Source organism: Lampetra planeri, chromosome 51, assembly GCF_965212315.1.
Source record: "Lampetra planeri chromosome 51, kcLamPlan1.2.h2, whole genome shotgun sequence".
Lineage (NCBI taxonomy): Eukaryota > Metazoa > Chordata > Hyperoartia > Petromyzontiformes > Petromyzontidae > Lampetra > Lampetra planeri.
In genome coordinates, this window is record NC_136157.1 from 3,889,369 (window position 1) to 3,902,321 (window position 12,953).

At 43.6% G+C, this 12,953-nt stretch overlaps 1 protein-coding gene across 1 annotated transcript in view; it reads right to left on the reverse strand.

Annotated features, from left to right (window-relative positions):
• PROSER1 (proline and serine rich 1) overlaps positions 1–12,541 on the reverse strand; it is a 55,898-nt gene extending 43,357 nt beyond the window's left edge. Inside the window, exons 1-6 of the mRNA XM_078616662.1 lie at positions 12,176–12,541; positions 9,871–9,936; positions 9,308–9,376; positions 8,622–8,716; positions 6,908–7,001; positions 5,619–5,720 (exon numbers count right to left, since the gene is read on the reverse strand). Of these exons, the coding sequence (XP_078472788.1) occupies positions 5,619–5,720; positions 6,908–7,001; positions 8,622–8,716; positions 9,308–9,376; positions 9,871–9,936; positions 12,176–12,220 (471 nt within the window). The 5' untranslated portion in view covers positions 12,221–12,541. The remainder of the gene's footprint in view (positions 1–5,618; positions 5,721–6,907; positions 7,002–8,621; positions 8,717–9,307; positions 9,377–9,870; positions 9,937–12,175) is intronic.
• Between the last annotated feature and the right edge of the window lie 412 nt (positions 12,542–12,953).

A 12,953-nucleotide genomic window follows, 5' to 3' on the forward strand; every position in this document is an offset into this window, starting at 1 on the left:
GTTAACATTTATGGGACGCAAGTTATTGTTGCAGCATAATCTTCTTTTTAGCGTGAGAAGCAGCTGGTTCAGCTGCAGACAATAAGTCACGACAGCACATGTACACACCACGCAAAATAAAATATAAGATGCACAAAAATGTAAAGGTGCAGCCCTGCAATCCCTTGCTCAAATTCACTGCGGGCAAAATGGTCTCCACTGGAGTGAGCTCCATTGAGCCCATCGAGGGTGTTGTTGGCCTACTCTTCCATGTTGGTCAGACATCTTGAAAGAAGTGCAAGTCGCCATAGTTTACACTACCACACTTGGCATGTCGATTGACAAAACAGGTAAAGTGACAAACATCCTCACATGCAAAAGAAATGTTTCTACGTGCATTTATATTTCAAAAACGTGGGTTTTTAAAATGGTATTAATCTATCTTGATTTGAAGCTTTCGTGACTGCAGGAATCCATACTCTTTGGTTCTTTCGGTAAAGTCACGTAGGTAGAAAAAAATAATAGATCATGACGTTTCGTTCGCAACACAAGCATCTGTCTTTTTCTACCTATGTGACTTTACTGAAAGAACCAAAGAATATGGTATTAATCTCTTAAAAGTGCTAGGAAAATGAATAAAATCCTTTCCCCACTGCATAATCTATTTATGCATTATCTGAAGATGACACCGATGCTAAATTATAACCTTTCACGCACAATGACCAGTGTGGCAAGGTATGGTCAAACGATCCCCATGACTAAGAAACATTTCATCCAGCAGTGGAGTGGAACTATAAACGATTATTTTAAGAACACATATTTTGAGCTCCTGCCAGGCAACGCATGCCTTCCGGTATTGGAGATGAAACTTTAATTCAATCCGGTGCATTTTTATTCTCTCCAATCCTTGGACACACTGCCTTGCAGAAATGTGGATGCTGCCAAACCACTGAGCTAATAGAGGGTATTTACCACGTCATCGTTATTTATCATCCTCCTACAATATACGATTCCACCTAGCACCTACACAACCTGATTTAATCGCTCCATCCCCCCAGGGGAAAGACGTTCGTAGGCATTCCATTTTTGTTCACAAGGTACACATTTTGTCATCGCCACGATGATCATAATCCACACCATGTGGTAGATTTTAATTTGAAGGAGCGGTAGTGACGATAACGATAAAGCTCTCTTATCCACAAAAGAGAGACAATCTCAAGATACATTTTTCAGACGGGTCCTGTATAATGAAGCTTGGCTAATTTCAATGTGCTGTGGAAACGAGAGGAAACCAGAGTACCTAAAGAAACCCCTCACATGAGGAGGTAACACTCAGAATTAAAATAATTAGGCAACCCACTTGTTGTACTACCATCTCTGGGCCACCATGGAGTTGAGAAGATACTAAAACAATTTTTTTATTGATTTTACAAGGTAAGGCCCACTGGAGCTATAGAGCTCTTTTTCAGAAGCAACCTGGCCACAAACGACAGCTCAACAAAGTGGCTTATCACGTGGACATTTACAGCAGGCAAATACTCGCGCATGTTTCTAAATGTGGAGGGAAAAACTCGGGGAACCCGAAGCAAAATCCACACGATCACGGAGAGAACATGCAGACTCCAAATATACAGGTATCAGGGTCGGGATCGAACTCCCAACCACCTGTATACCAGGCGAGGGAGTTAACATCTCGCCAACACGCCTCCCCTTGATTAACAGATTGACAGTGCACAATTATCTATTCACGATCCACCAACCATGCCTCCAAAGAGCTGGATTTAGTCACGTATTTGTTTACTTTGTTCAATGGTATACAAATGCATACCTGCCACCCTCCCACAATACAGCAGTAATCATAATTTGCGCTCGATTCACAAGCTTAGCAAACAGCTCCTCCATCAACCTTCTCTAAAGAATGTGCTGACAATCTGCATTCATTTGTACGTGCCACCGGAAGCACGAGGCCGTGCAACCCTGCAAGAAGAACGCCTATTGTTTGGTTCTGAGCCTTAGGCAAAAAAATAAGTCCAAAAACTTAAACCCAAAATCTTTAGCCACTTTGGAATAAACCCCACGTAAAATAAAAATTGTTGATTGTGAAGCAAAATGGTGAGGGCCCCAATAATATCTATGCCAGATTGCAAATGGAAATTTCAGTCATTTGCCACTGCATAGATTTTAACGATTGCGATGTAGAGCTCTCCGATGCATTTTTCAGGTTGTACCGCATGTTGTCTAATGTTTCGCTCCACGCTCTTGGAGATTTTTTTGCAAATACATATCCAAGAGATTTTTTCAGACGTTTGTTTGATAACAAACGTGCACAGACACGCATGGTGAAACAACACCACATTGCGCAATGTAAAGGGGGTTACCGTAATCCAGCATTATATCCTGGTTATCTAACAGCGCCATGAAAACTCTTATACTTCGTAAATTTCTTATGAGTTAATATTCCAATTCTTAGTTTTTTTCGGTAAAGTCACGTAGGTAAAAAATTAAAATTTATAAAAGTAAAATAAAATAAAAATCACGATGTTTCGGAGGCAACACAAGCTTCCGTCTTCAAGTGGAACCGTCACAGCACGACTGCTGCATCTTACTTGATGCTTACTTGATGCTTACTTGATGCAGCAGTCGTGCTGTGGCGGTTCCACCTGAAGATGGAAGCTTGTGTTGCCTCCGAAACGTCGTGATTTTTATTTTATTTTTATTTTACTTTTATTAATTTTATTTTTTTACCTACGTGACTTTACTGAAAAAACCTAAGAATATGAATCCTTGCAGTCACGAAAGCTTCAAATCTAGAATTAATATTCCAAGTTGGTCTATAGCAATGTCGTAATAAAAGGTAAAGACGTAACCCTGTGATTATACTCTCCCATCACTGCTTCAATGCTATGGCTGTGATCCATACAAAGTCGATTGCCTCCTTAGATTGATTGAAAAGAAAACTTGGCATTCAACTATAGCACATGTCAAAAAATGTTGCTTTTGCATCCTGCCATACGTAGGAGAATGATTGAAGTGCATGCTATACCATGAAAATAATGTCCATTCGTCTGGGAAGACTTGTTAAAAACTCCGAAAACCCGCCTTAAATCACTAGAAACTTTACCACGTAGCTCAACATACCACTGTCCGTATCCTTAGTTTTTGGATAGCATTGGCAGTAGTATGCTTTTGAAACAACATTTTTTTATTTCGACAAGTTTGGAAAAATCACACATTAATTACGTGATGCTTTTCAACAGGCAGCTGTGAGGCCAAATTGGATTCACATATTTGCAAACAGTTCCTGCTCCATACTGGGGTTTCAAGTTTTGGGGAACCCTTTAGTTTTCAAGAAACTGTGTTTCATTATGTAACACATATTCTGATGTAACTCATCACTTTGCTTGCGTAACTCCTCACTGCCGTAGTGGTTGTAAACAAAGTTACATTTTACGTGTTTTAACTCTTTGAAATGGACATGCAACATGTGGCTTACTTACATGCTTTTAATAGCGGAGGGGTACACCCTAATAATTGTGTTTTGCATTTCTATTAATGCGATTTCCCAAGCCTGTTGTTAACACACCCGAGTTAATGATCTATGATTAATAGGCTCTCTGGCAGAGTTTTCATTCTAACAGTGATAATTTTCACAATGCCATGACAGTTACTATATTAGTTTATTTTATCATCTTGTTATTGTGCTTTAATGTACTTGAAGTGCAAATAAAGACTGAATTATTCAACTGCAGTTCACTTTACTTAAGCCTGCTATAAATCTTTTAAAGCATTGTAACTTTGCAATAAACATATAATGCTTATCAGAACATGCCGTCAGAAATTGATGGCTTCATATTATGATCGCCGTGCAGTTTATTTCTTCAGAAAATGTTTTATAATATATTGTACAGATGTAATGGGTAATAGCAATTGTTGCGAACTTCAATTATTATTTAGTAAATATTTAAGACGAACTTAGAAGAACAACAATCATCAGGTTGTGACAATATTTAGCAAAATGCACGCTATGAGAATAGTGGATATTGTGTTGTACGACGCATCACAGTGCGTATCGCCATATCGCAGCAACCCTAGCGTGTATTCGTGTGTGCGTTCATTAACTATTGCTCATCATTTAAAACACATTCCTGCGGAGGGCGGAGGGAGCTGGTAGGAACGTTGGGTTGCTCGGTCAATGGCCAGGGTAACCCAGCCCCACCCTCCCCTTCCCACCCAGCCCCTCCCCACCCAGCCCCTCCCCACGCAGCCCCTCTCCACCCAGCCTCACCCATTTTTGGATGCACGACGGATGGACACAATAATCCCCTGTGGGCTGGTGGAACCAGGAGGTTCCTACCAGTACAATGCAACCTGACCAGCCAGCGAGTGCTGATGGCTGCTCTCAAATTTGGCAGAAAATAACAAAAAAACCAAGCCATGCACCTCGTGTTTTTTTTTTAAACACTCAGCTAGAGGCAGCTTGGTGTCTTATTCATTACCTGTTTAACACTCCTGAGCTGACAGTGAGGGGGGTTGTGGAGATGTGGGAACAGAGGGAAACTATAAAAGCCTGAGAGCACATGCCTGTCCACAGCATGTTTCATCGCATACAACTGTGTGGACATGCACACAAATACATCCTTAAGGCAACGATTCCCAATAGCTGTGGTTCTTAACCTTTGGTTCTCAATCGTTAAATTTGTTTATGTTAATAAATACATAGGTTTGATGAAACAAAGTAGTTGTACTTGCGTGCCCATGCTTAATTTGTGTTTTGAAGATTTACCCTCTAAAAAAAATGGCGTGTCTCACACACCCATAAATGGCATCTCGCATCCCCAGGGCGTGCGTGTACCCCAGGTTAAGAAGCACTGCCCTATAGCCATACATTGAGGGGCCAAGTGGTCTTGGCGAGCACCTAATTAGACTATGCAAACGTACACACACATGTTCACATGTAAGTATGGTGAACTTCTTTCGCGTCGTACGTAGCCAACCGTGCTAAATGGAGGTGCGGGGTAAGGATAACAAACTAAACACAAAAAGCATGCATACATTATACATTTAAAGATGGATATAGTAATCCACCTCCCCAATTATTTAATGAATTGTTCATCACTTGGGATTATTATTCGATTCAAGATTAGATTGTTGTCTTTTTGTCATGTCTCGTTTGTGATGTCTTATATTTTGTCTAGTTTGTTCAGTCTTGCTTATTCTGTTCGTAAAGGGGTACATTAGTATGTGATGTGTTTCTAATATTCATAAATTACAAATGACTGATGAAAACGAAACATTTGATGGATTGTTTAAGAACTGTTAAGTAAATAATGCACTACATATGGACAGTACGTACGTGCACACGTAGTCATTGTCATAAACATGTAACTATTGCATTCCACAATGCAGTAGGAATTTCTTTGGTAATTCTACTATTTATGCTGCACATACCTTGTCTTAAATATTCAAATGTTTTTTTTTACATTGGCACACTCCCCTTCCCACTTCTTTTATTTCTTCTTTAGGTACTTTCTGTTGAGAAAAATTTTAAACTGTTCTAAATTAGAAAAAAAATGTTACTCATAATCTAGTCACTTTCCAAAGCGATACCCATAATGGGTATCGCACTGAGGCCCACGTACCGTGAAGAGGGGATTGGAGCGACTGGGCCGACCTTGAGGGTAGGGATTCCCCGAGTTTCCGCTGTACGACTGCATGGGAGCTCGGCAACCCAGCCGTGATGCCTGCACACACACAGACACAAATATATATATGTACACGAACCAAACATCAATACCCCTTTTTACAATGGCACATCCTTGCTGAGCGAACGCAGGGGCTTTGTGGTATGGGTGGTTTCCACTGGCTATTGCCATGCTGGACCAGAAACCAAACTGGCCTCCCAAGACCTGGCCACAAATGATAGCTCAACGAAGTGGCTAATCATGTGAAAAGTTATAGCAGCCAAATACTCTAAACGCATGTTTCTAAATGTGGAGTATAAAACCGGAGGACCCGGAGAAAAATCCACGCGACCACTGGGAGAACATGCAAACCCCAAATATACAGGCATTAGGGATGGTGATAGAACCCCCGACCTCCTGTATACCTGGCGAGGGAGTTAACATCTGGCCACCGCGGTGCCCAAAGGGGTAGTGGGTGTGGCCAGGCCAGCCACCTTTTACTTTCCCCTGTGATCATGTTCACAGAGTACACCTGGTACTTGCTTTAAGCCTCGTCAGCCTAGGGAAGGCCCAAAACAGGTTGGGGTACCATTTGGACTTTGATGTTAGCCATAACTGGTTATTAAACCCAAGTCCCTGGAGATGCGGCGTAGCGAGCTAACCATTGTGTTCATTTAAGAATGAATTGACTCATGGACAGGTGAAAGTACTCCTGTGATACAGACGCCATTTATGATCGGACACCAAATGCAGGTCCCACAAGTCGTTGCATCGCCAGCTAACCTCTGTGCTACCACTCGTCACACACAAAAAACAAAGATCCCCCAAATAGCCTTAACAGACTGTTGGGACAAGTGCAGTTGGCGAGCAGCACCTATTGAGGCCGGCACGGCACACGAGAGGAATGGGTGGCCAACACCACGCTTGTCCGCCTTTGTCTCGCCAGTGGTGATGTTTACACATGATGTTTACACATCACACCGGGTACTCATTTGCCGCTGAGTCGACCTAGGGGAGGCCCATGACCGGTTCGGATAATTGTCACTGGTGTTGGCCGCGAGCGCGAATCGAATTCAGGGCGCTGGGTTCGTAGTGCAGCACGCTCACCGCTACACCACCACTCCCCTACTCGCCACACACACACGTGCACATACGCATAGAGACGCTTCAATGTTCAGGTTTCAATTAAAAGCCAAATTCAAACATGTGAGCATCGCCACGATTAAACGAACACACGGCGAAATCACCTGCTCCAGAATGGCCCGGCATTTCTTCTGCTCGTCTGCGAATGTGCGGAAGTGATCTTCCAGCGGAGCCGATTTTAGTGGGTTGCGAATGGACCTGCGGACAGTCGAGCATGACATGGAGCAAAATATGATGAATGAACAAATCAGTAATGCCACATGCGATGTAGTTTACTTGTGTGAAATAAATACTGTATACTGCACATGTGATATATGTTGTGTTTGTATATTTGAGGTGTATGACGCATATTGGGGATAGTGTGTAGTTTATATGTAGTGTGTACATGTTCTGTATTTGGGGAATGTGATGCGTGTTGCCCAAGACCAAATCACCCACAATGCACCCAATCTTGTCAGATCTCAGAAGCTAACCCTGATATTGAGCCTGGATGGTGCTTGAATGGGTGACGATCTTGTACAAACCCGGTTGTTATAGGCTGGGGAGCTATGTGGCAGGCAGTAGTGCAGAAAATTCCATTGTTGGATTTTACATCTATGTTCCCACATCTATGCTTCCCATCTTCGCCAACCCACACTGACCAGTGTGGTGATGTGGCCAAATAACCTCCATGACCGGTACGGTGGGGAGAGGCCCTCATGCAGAAGTGGATTGAGAAAAGAACGTGTGCGACTGTTGAGTTGAATGTGTTGTGTACATTGTATTTCACGTGTGTGTCTTGTAAATTATGTATGTATACCAGTGCAATTCCTGCAGGAATTGTATTTGAATTCCACAAATCCAATGTGGGCAATTCATGCAATGATGGCAATCTATGAGCGAATACCATGTAACATCGCCATTCACTTGAATGAAATTCAAGCGTGGTTAGAGCGCCATCTAGTGGCATGCTCATTCATTTAAATAGAGGAATGTGATTTTTGACAGCCGAGGCAATGTCCATAGAAAACACGCTAATTTAAACCAAGATTCCTGGTTTCCATGAAAGAAGTCAAATTATTTTTTTTATTTCATCCACTACTAAATTGCACCTTTTGGCGATTCTTCATATTAAATGGCAACAATTTCACAATGACAATAACCTCATTAGGAATAACAACGAAATGGTACAATTACATTGTGACACTGGGCCACTTATGTCAAGCCCGTCTGTCGAACCAGACAAGGCAATAAACGTCAGTTCTCTGTCACAGCTCCAGTCGTCTGGAATTTACTTCCTCCCTAACTGCGCACCTCGGCGTTGACCTTTTGTCAGCATCTGAACACTTTTCTCCCTCTTTAATCTCAAATGCCTGTGAATGTCCTTTTTTAACCCTTTCCCATTCTAAGATGTCTGCAAGTTGCAGAGACGGGGTCCCGTTCAAAGCTGAATTCTCGGAATGCGCAAGTGGTTAGCGATAATTTTATTTGGAGAGGCGTAGTAGCACTGTTGTTTTTAAGAGACATTGTACTCACCACAGAGAACTGTAGTGGGACAACTGTACACTATGATAGGTGGCGCCAAACTGTGCCACATGCATGCCCTCTTGCATTGTCTTGTGGGAGCCTCGGTACCGATCTTAAAGTTACCAATCTTAAAGTTACCAATCTTAAAGTAATTTTATTCTGTTCCTGATAACGTACGTTTATGTCATCAGCATGGGAAGAAAAACTGAGTTAAGTTAAAATCACGCACATTACACATTTTATGAATGTATGCACTGTGTGCAAGTGGCCGGGCGAGCAGGTGAGGGTGTGCAGCGTGCATGCAGCACTCACGACGCGATGACCTCCAAAGCGTGGACCTTATCCTTGCTGAACGTGAAGCCGCCCAAAATTGAGACGGCAGCATTCGTGGAGAGAGCGAACATCTTCTGCAGAAACGCAAACGCGCATTGGCAGGTCAGCAAAGAAGAAACACCAAAGGGGTTGGGATGAAGAACATAACTAAGAAATAACAGCATCATAAACAACACTGCTTGGCAAACTAAACGGACAATAAGCTGACAATGCACTATATTAATGTAAAAGTTAAAATAACTCCACACGCTCCAATGAGCATTAGGCATCCATAATAGAGGTTTTGGGTTAGATCGCGTAAATATATGTGTCGTTAAAACCCGCCACCACCCGACACAGCCAACTAGTAAGGGTTGTCACGTAAACAGAACATGCCAATTCGTCACTAGTACAGCACACCGGTGTGTTGGAGAGCCAAGCCACAACATTTACAAACTTAGGCAGTGAGCATCTCCACTGCCAACCCTGAGTCAAGAAATGACACATCCCTGTTAAGAGGGACAGTATACAAAAAACGTTATACAAAATGAATCAACGGTACATAAAATATACATTAGTCTATGATAAACACTTACTTTTTCCCCAAAGTTCATTGACATTTTAATAAGTAAGGTTAAATGCAGAATCTGGCAAGCTGGAGTTATGCTGTGTAACAAAAATAATACCTGCTGTAAAATGCGCAGTGCTTTCAGTTGACATTCCGCACCGGGGAAGCTTTTGAGAAGTCGAACAACCTGCAGGAAAAATAGAGCGAGTCAAGTTATTGAGCGATTGGGTTAGTGGCTGCGAGCGCAGATGTAAATGGGCGAGTGGGTAAGCAGATACCGCATCACATGAATTGAACTTCCAGATTGTTTAGTAACGCTTTTATGGATCGATATAATTTCAATAAAATGCCATTGAGCGTTACATCAATTCCCTGAGCAAAAGCGCAACTAATTCAAAACATGTAATCGCACCATGTCACTAAAAAAAATATTATTTTCGTGAGAGATTGGGTCACAAGCACGGTGAGTTTGCCATAAAATTAAACTGCCTTGGTACATAGATGCCAGTGGGCTGTTAACTTTTTAATCAATAAAAAACTTAATTACTAAAATCTCGCTGTAAATCCACGACTAGTCGAATACAAATCTGGCCATTTGAATGCGTTATGTCTCCTAGTGCACAACGGAAACCGTGTGTGTTTGTTCCATCTGTGTTTCCTTTATTCTTGCCAATCACCTACCTGCTCTCCGGAAAAAAATCCCTGCACGCACGCCACAGCCTTCAGCTTGTGCTCCGCTAAAACCCCCTGTGGGCAAAAAGAGAGAGAGAGAAAGCAAGCAACCACAGACTTTGTTGACATGCGAGCAGCAATTTTGATTTTCGCGGTTGTACTCTATATCTCTCCAATGTGTTTTTGGAGCTGTTAATGTGCGTTGCGCAGTATGACGTCCGATGTTTGGAGCCATATTCCGCGAGCTTCTTCGGGAAGCTTTATGTGTGACGTTTCGCTCGGATATCATGCAGAATACTCGAAAACGCATCTCCAAACTGCATGCGACTGGGCAATGTGAAGAAAACTGATGGTTGAGTAAAACTTCCTTATGCAAATTAAACATGCACCAAATTGGTTATCGATTATTTCAAATAAAGCAGCATTACGTATTGATTTCCTTTACGGATATGGAGCAGAGGAAACGCAATGGATGATGCCGACGATAAAAAAAAAACGAGATCGACTTGAGATTGATAAGCGAGGCAGTACAGACGAATGAGTAAAAGAAAAGAGTACAATTTCGACACACAAGGCAGACTGCACACAAACGTCACATTAGACAGAAGCACAATAAAGTCACGTCGAAACAAAAATCACAAAGGGGCCGTCCATAAATGATGTCACGCGATTTTGGACAATTTTTGACTCCCCCCCCCCCTCGTCACACGGCGTCACAAAAAGTCAGACCCCCCCCCCCTCAAATGTGACGTTACAGAGCTCTGCCCCCTCCCCCCCCCCCCCAAAAAAAATATAACATACTTCAAATCGCTTTAAACTATTGTCATTGTAGTGCGTATTTAATGTGGCGCTGCACTCTGATGTTGTAGGAGAAAACATTTATTAAAAAGTCTATTTAATTAAGCAGAAGGTGTTGTCTATATTTATTTAAAGTTGCGCATTTTGATGTGACGTCACATTTCTCACCCCCCCCCCCTCGTCACACATCGTCACAAATGTCTGACCCCACCCCCCCCCCAGGTGCGTGACGTCATTTATGGACGGTCCCAAAGCAGATATGACAAGACACCACGAAGACAAAACAGTACATACCACATAGTGCAATTTGAACACAGTACAGACCAGTGCAACTGGGAATATATAAGCACAGTCATCACCATCAATAAGCTATTGTTTATCCACTTCTGGATGAATGCTTCCCCACGCAGTCGCCATCCCTCGCGATCCGTAGGTGCTGGGTGGATGGAAGTGGGTCCAAGTGAAGTCGTACAACAGTTCATTGTTGCTGCATTGCCCCCAAACGTATACAGGGTGCTCCAGATTTATTGTGACCCCCCAATACATTCTCTAAAACTTACACATTTTTTAAGTTTATTTAAAACATAAATGAATATGCAAATGAAAAACTATGTTCGGGGTCAACTAATTTGGGGGGTCACAACATATTTAGACCACCATGTACATCAACTCGGTTTATCCACCTAACTGTGGATAAGCCAGTGCGCCTTAAGCTGGCTTAATGAGCACATCATCATCTACAGGGCGGTCCAGATGTCTTGTGACCCCCAATTAATTCTCTAAAACTGATTTTAAAAGAAAGTTTATTTAAAACATAAATGAATATGCAAATAATTAAAAAAGATGTTCGGGGTCAATTAATTGGGGGGGTCACAACATATTTAGACCACAATGTACATCAACTCGGTTTATCCACATTACTGTGGATAAGCCAGTGCGCCTTAAGCTGGCTTAATGAGCACAACACGTACAAGCCAGTGATCATCATCCACAGGGCGGTCTAGATGTCTTGTGACCCGCAATAAGTCTCTAAAACGTAACATTTCTTGAGTACGGTTTATATAAAACAGGAATGACTATGCAAAGGTCAAGTAATTGGGTGTCACGGGCCATCTTGACCACCCTGTACATAACTCGGTTGATCCACATCAGTGTGGATTAGCAAGTGCCTTAAGCTGGCTCAATGAGCACAACATGTACAGTGGTAGTGATCAAAGCATGGTCAATTGTCAGCGATCATCATCAACAACGACATCGCAACCTGTGATGTTGATAATTGAACAGCTTGGTAGGAAGGAACAACAACAACACGATGTGATTAAGTCGTCACGTCCCCCCTCGGCCAACGTGGCTGTCACCAAGTTGTTACGAGTTCGCTGTCGGAGATGGGAGCGATGAAATAACAGGTGCTGTGGTGGATTATATACAAGAGGATTGCGAGAGAAGGCAGCAGTGGATAGACCCTGACGATGGTGAAAGGATAGCAGCAGCAGCACATGAACATAGGTTTCCTTGCCTTTTTCACTTCGTCCAGGACGACCTCGTACTTAGTGGAATCCATCGCTTGGGTGGCTTTTAAAGCTTATTAGACATTACAACACTGCGTGTTTTAGAAGACTGTTAACAATGTCGACTCGGGGGAACGATTACAAAAAACCCCACCTCAGGTTTTTAATGCCAAAACCCACGCTCGCATCACGCGGCAAACGCCGAACGTGAACATATCCCGACGGGTGCGGATATAACGCCACTTTAACAACTGCGCAAACCTCTTCTTGTTGTTGACGTTGTTGTTGTTGCGACTAAAGCGCGGACCGCGCGATTCGCGAGCGGGACCGAGAGGGCTTTCAAACGACGGCTGCCAACGACGCGAGACAGAAGCGCGTGGTCGAGGTGGCTCGCGAACGAGTGGGGATGAGGCCCGCGGCGGCCATGTTTGTCAGGGAAAGTAGTTCAACCCCCGCCCCTCCTTGCCCCCCCCCCGCCCCTCCTTGCCCCCCCCCCCGCCCCTCCTTGCCCCCCCCCCCGCCCTCCTTGCCCCCCCCCCGCCCCTCCTTGCCCCCCCCGCCCCTCCTTGCCCCCCCCCGCCCCTCCTTGCCCCCCCCCGCCCCTCCTTGCCCCCCCCCGCCCCTCCTTGCCCCCCCCCCGCCCCTCCTTTTCTATCCCCCTCCCCCCCTTTTATACCCCCCCCCCCCTTTCTACCCCCCTTTCCTACCCACCCTTTTTCCTAACCTCCCCTTTTCTCACCGCCCCCCTTTTCTAATCCCCCCTTTTCTACCCCCCCCCCCTTTTTC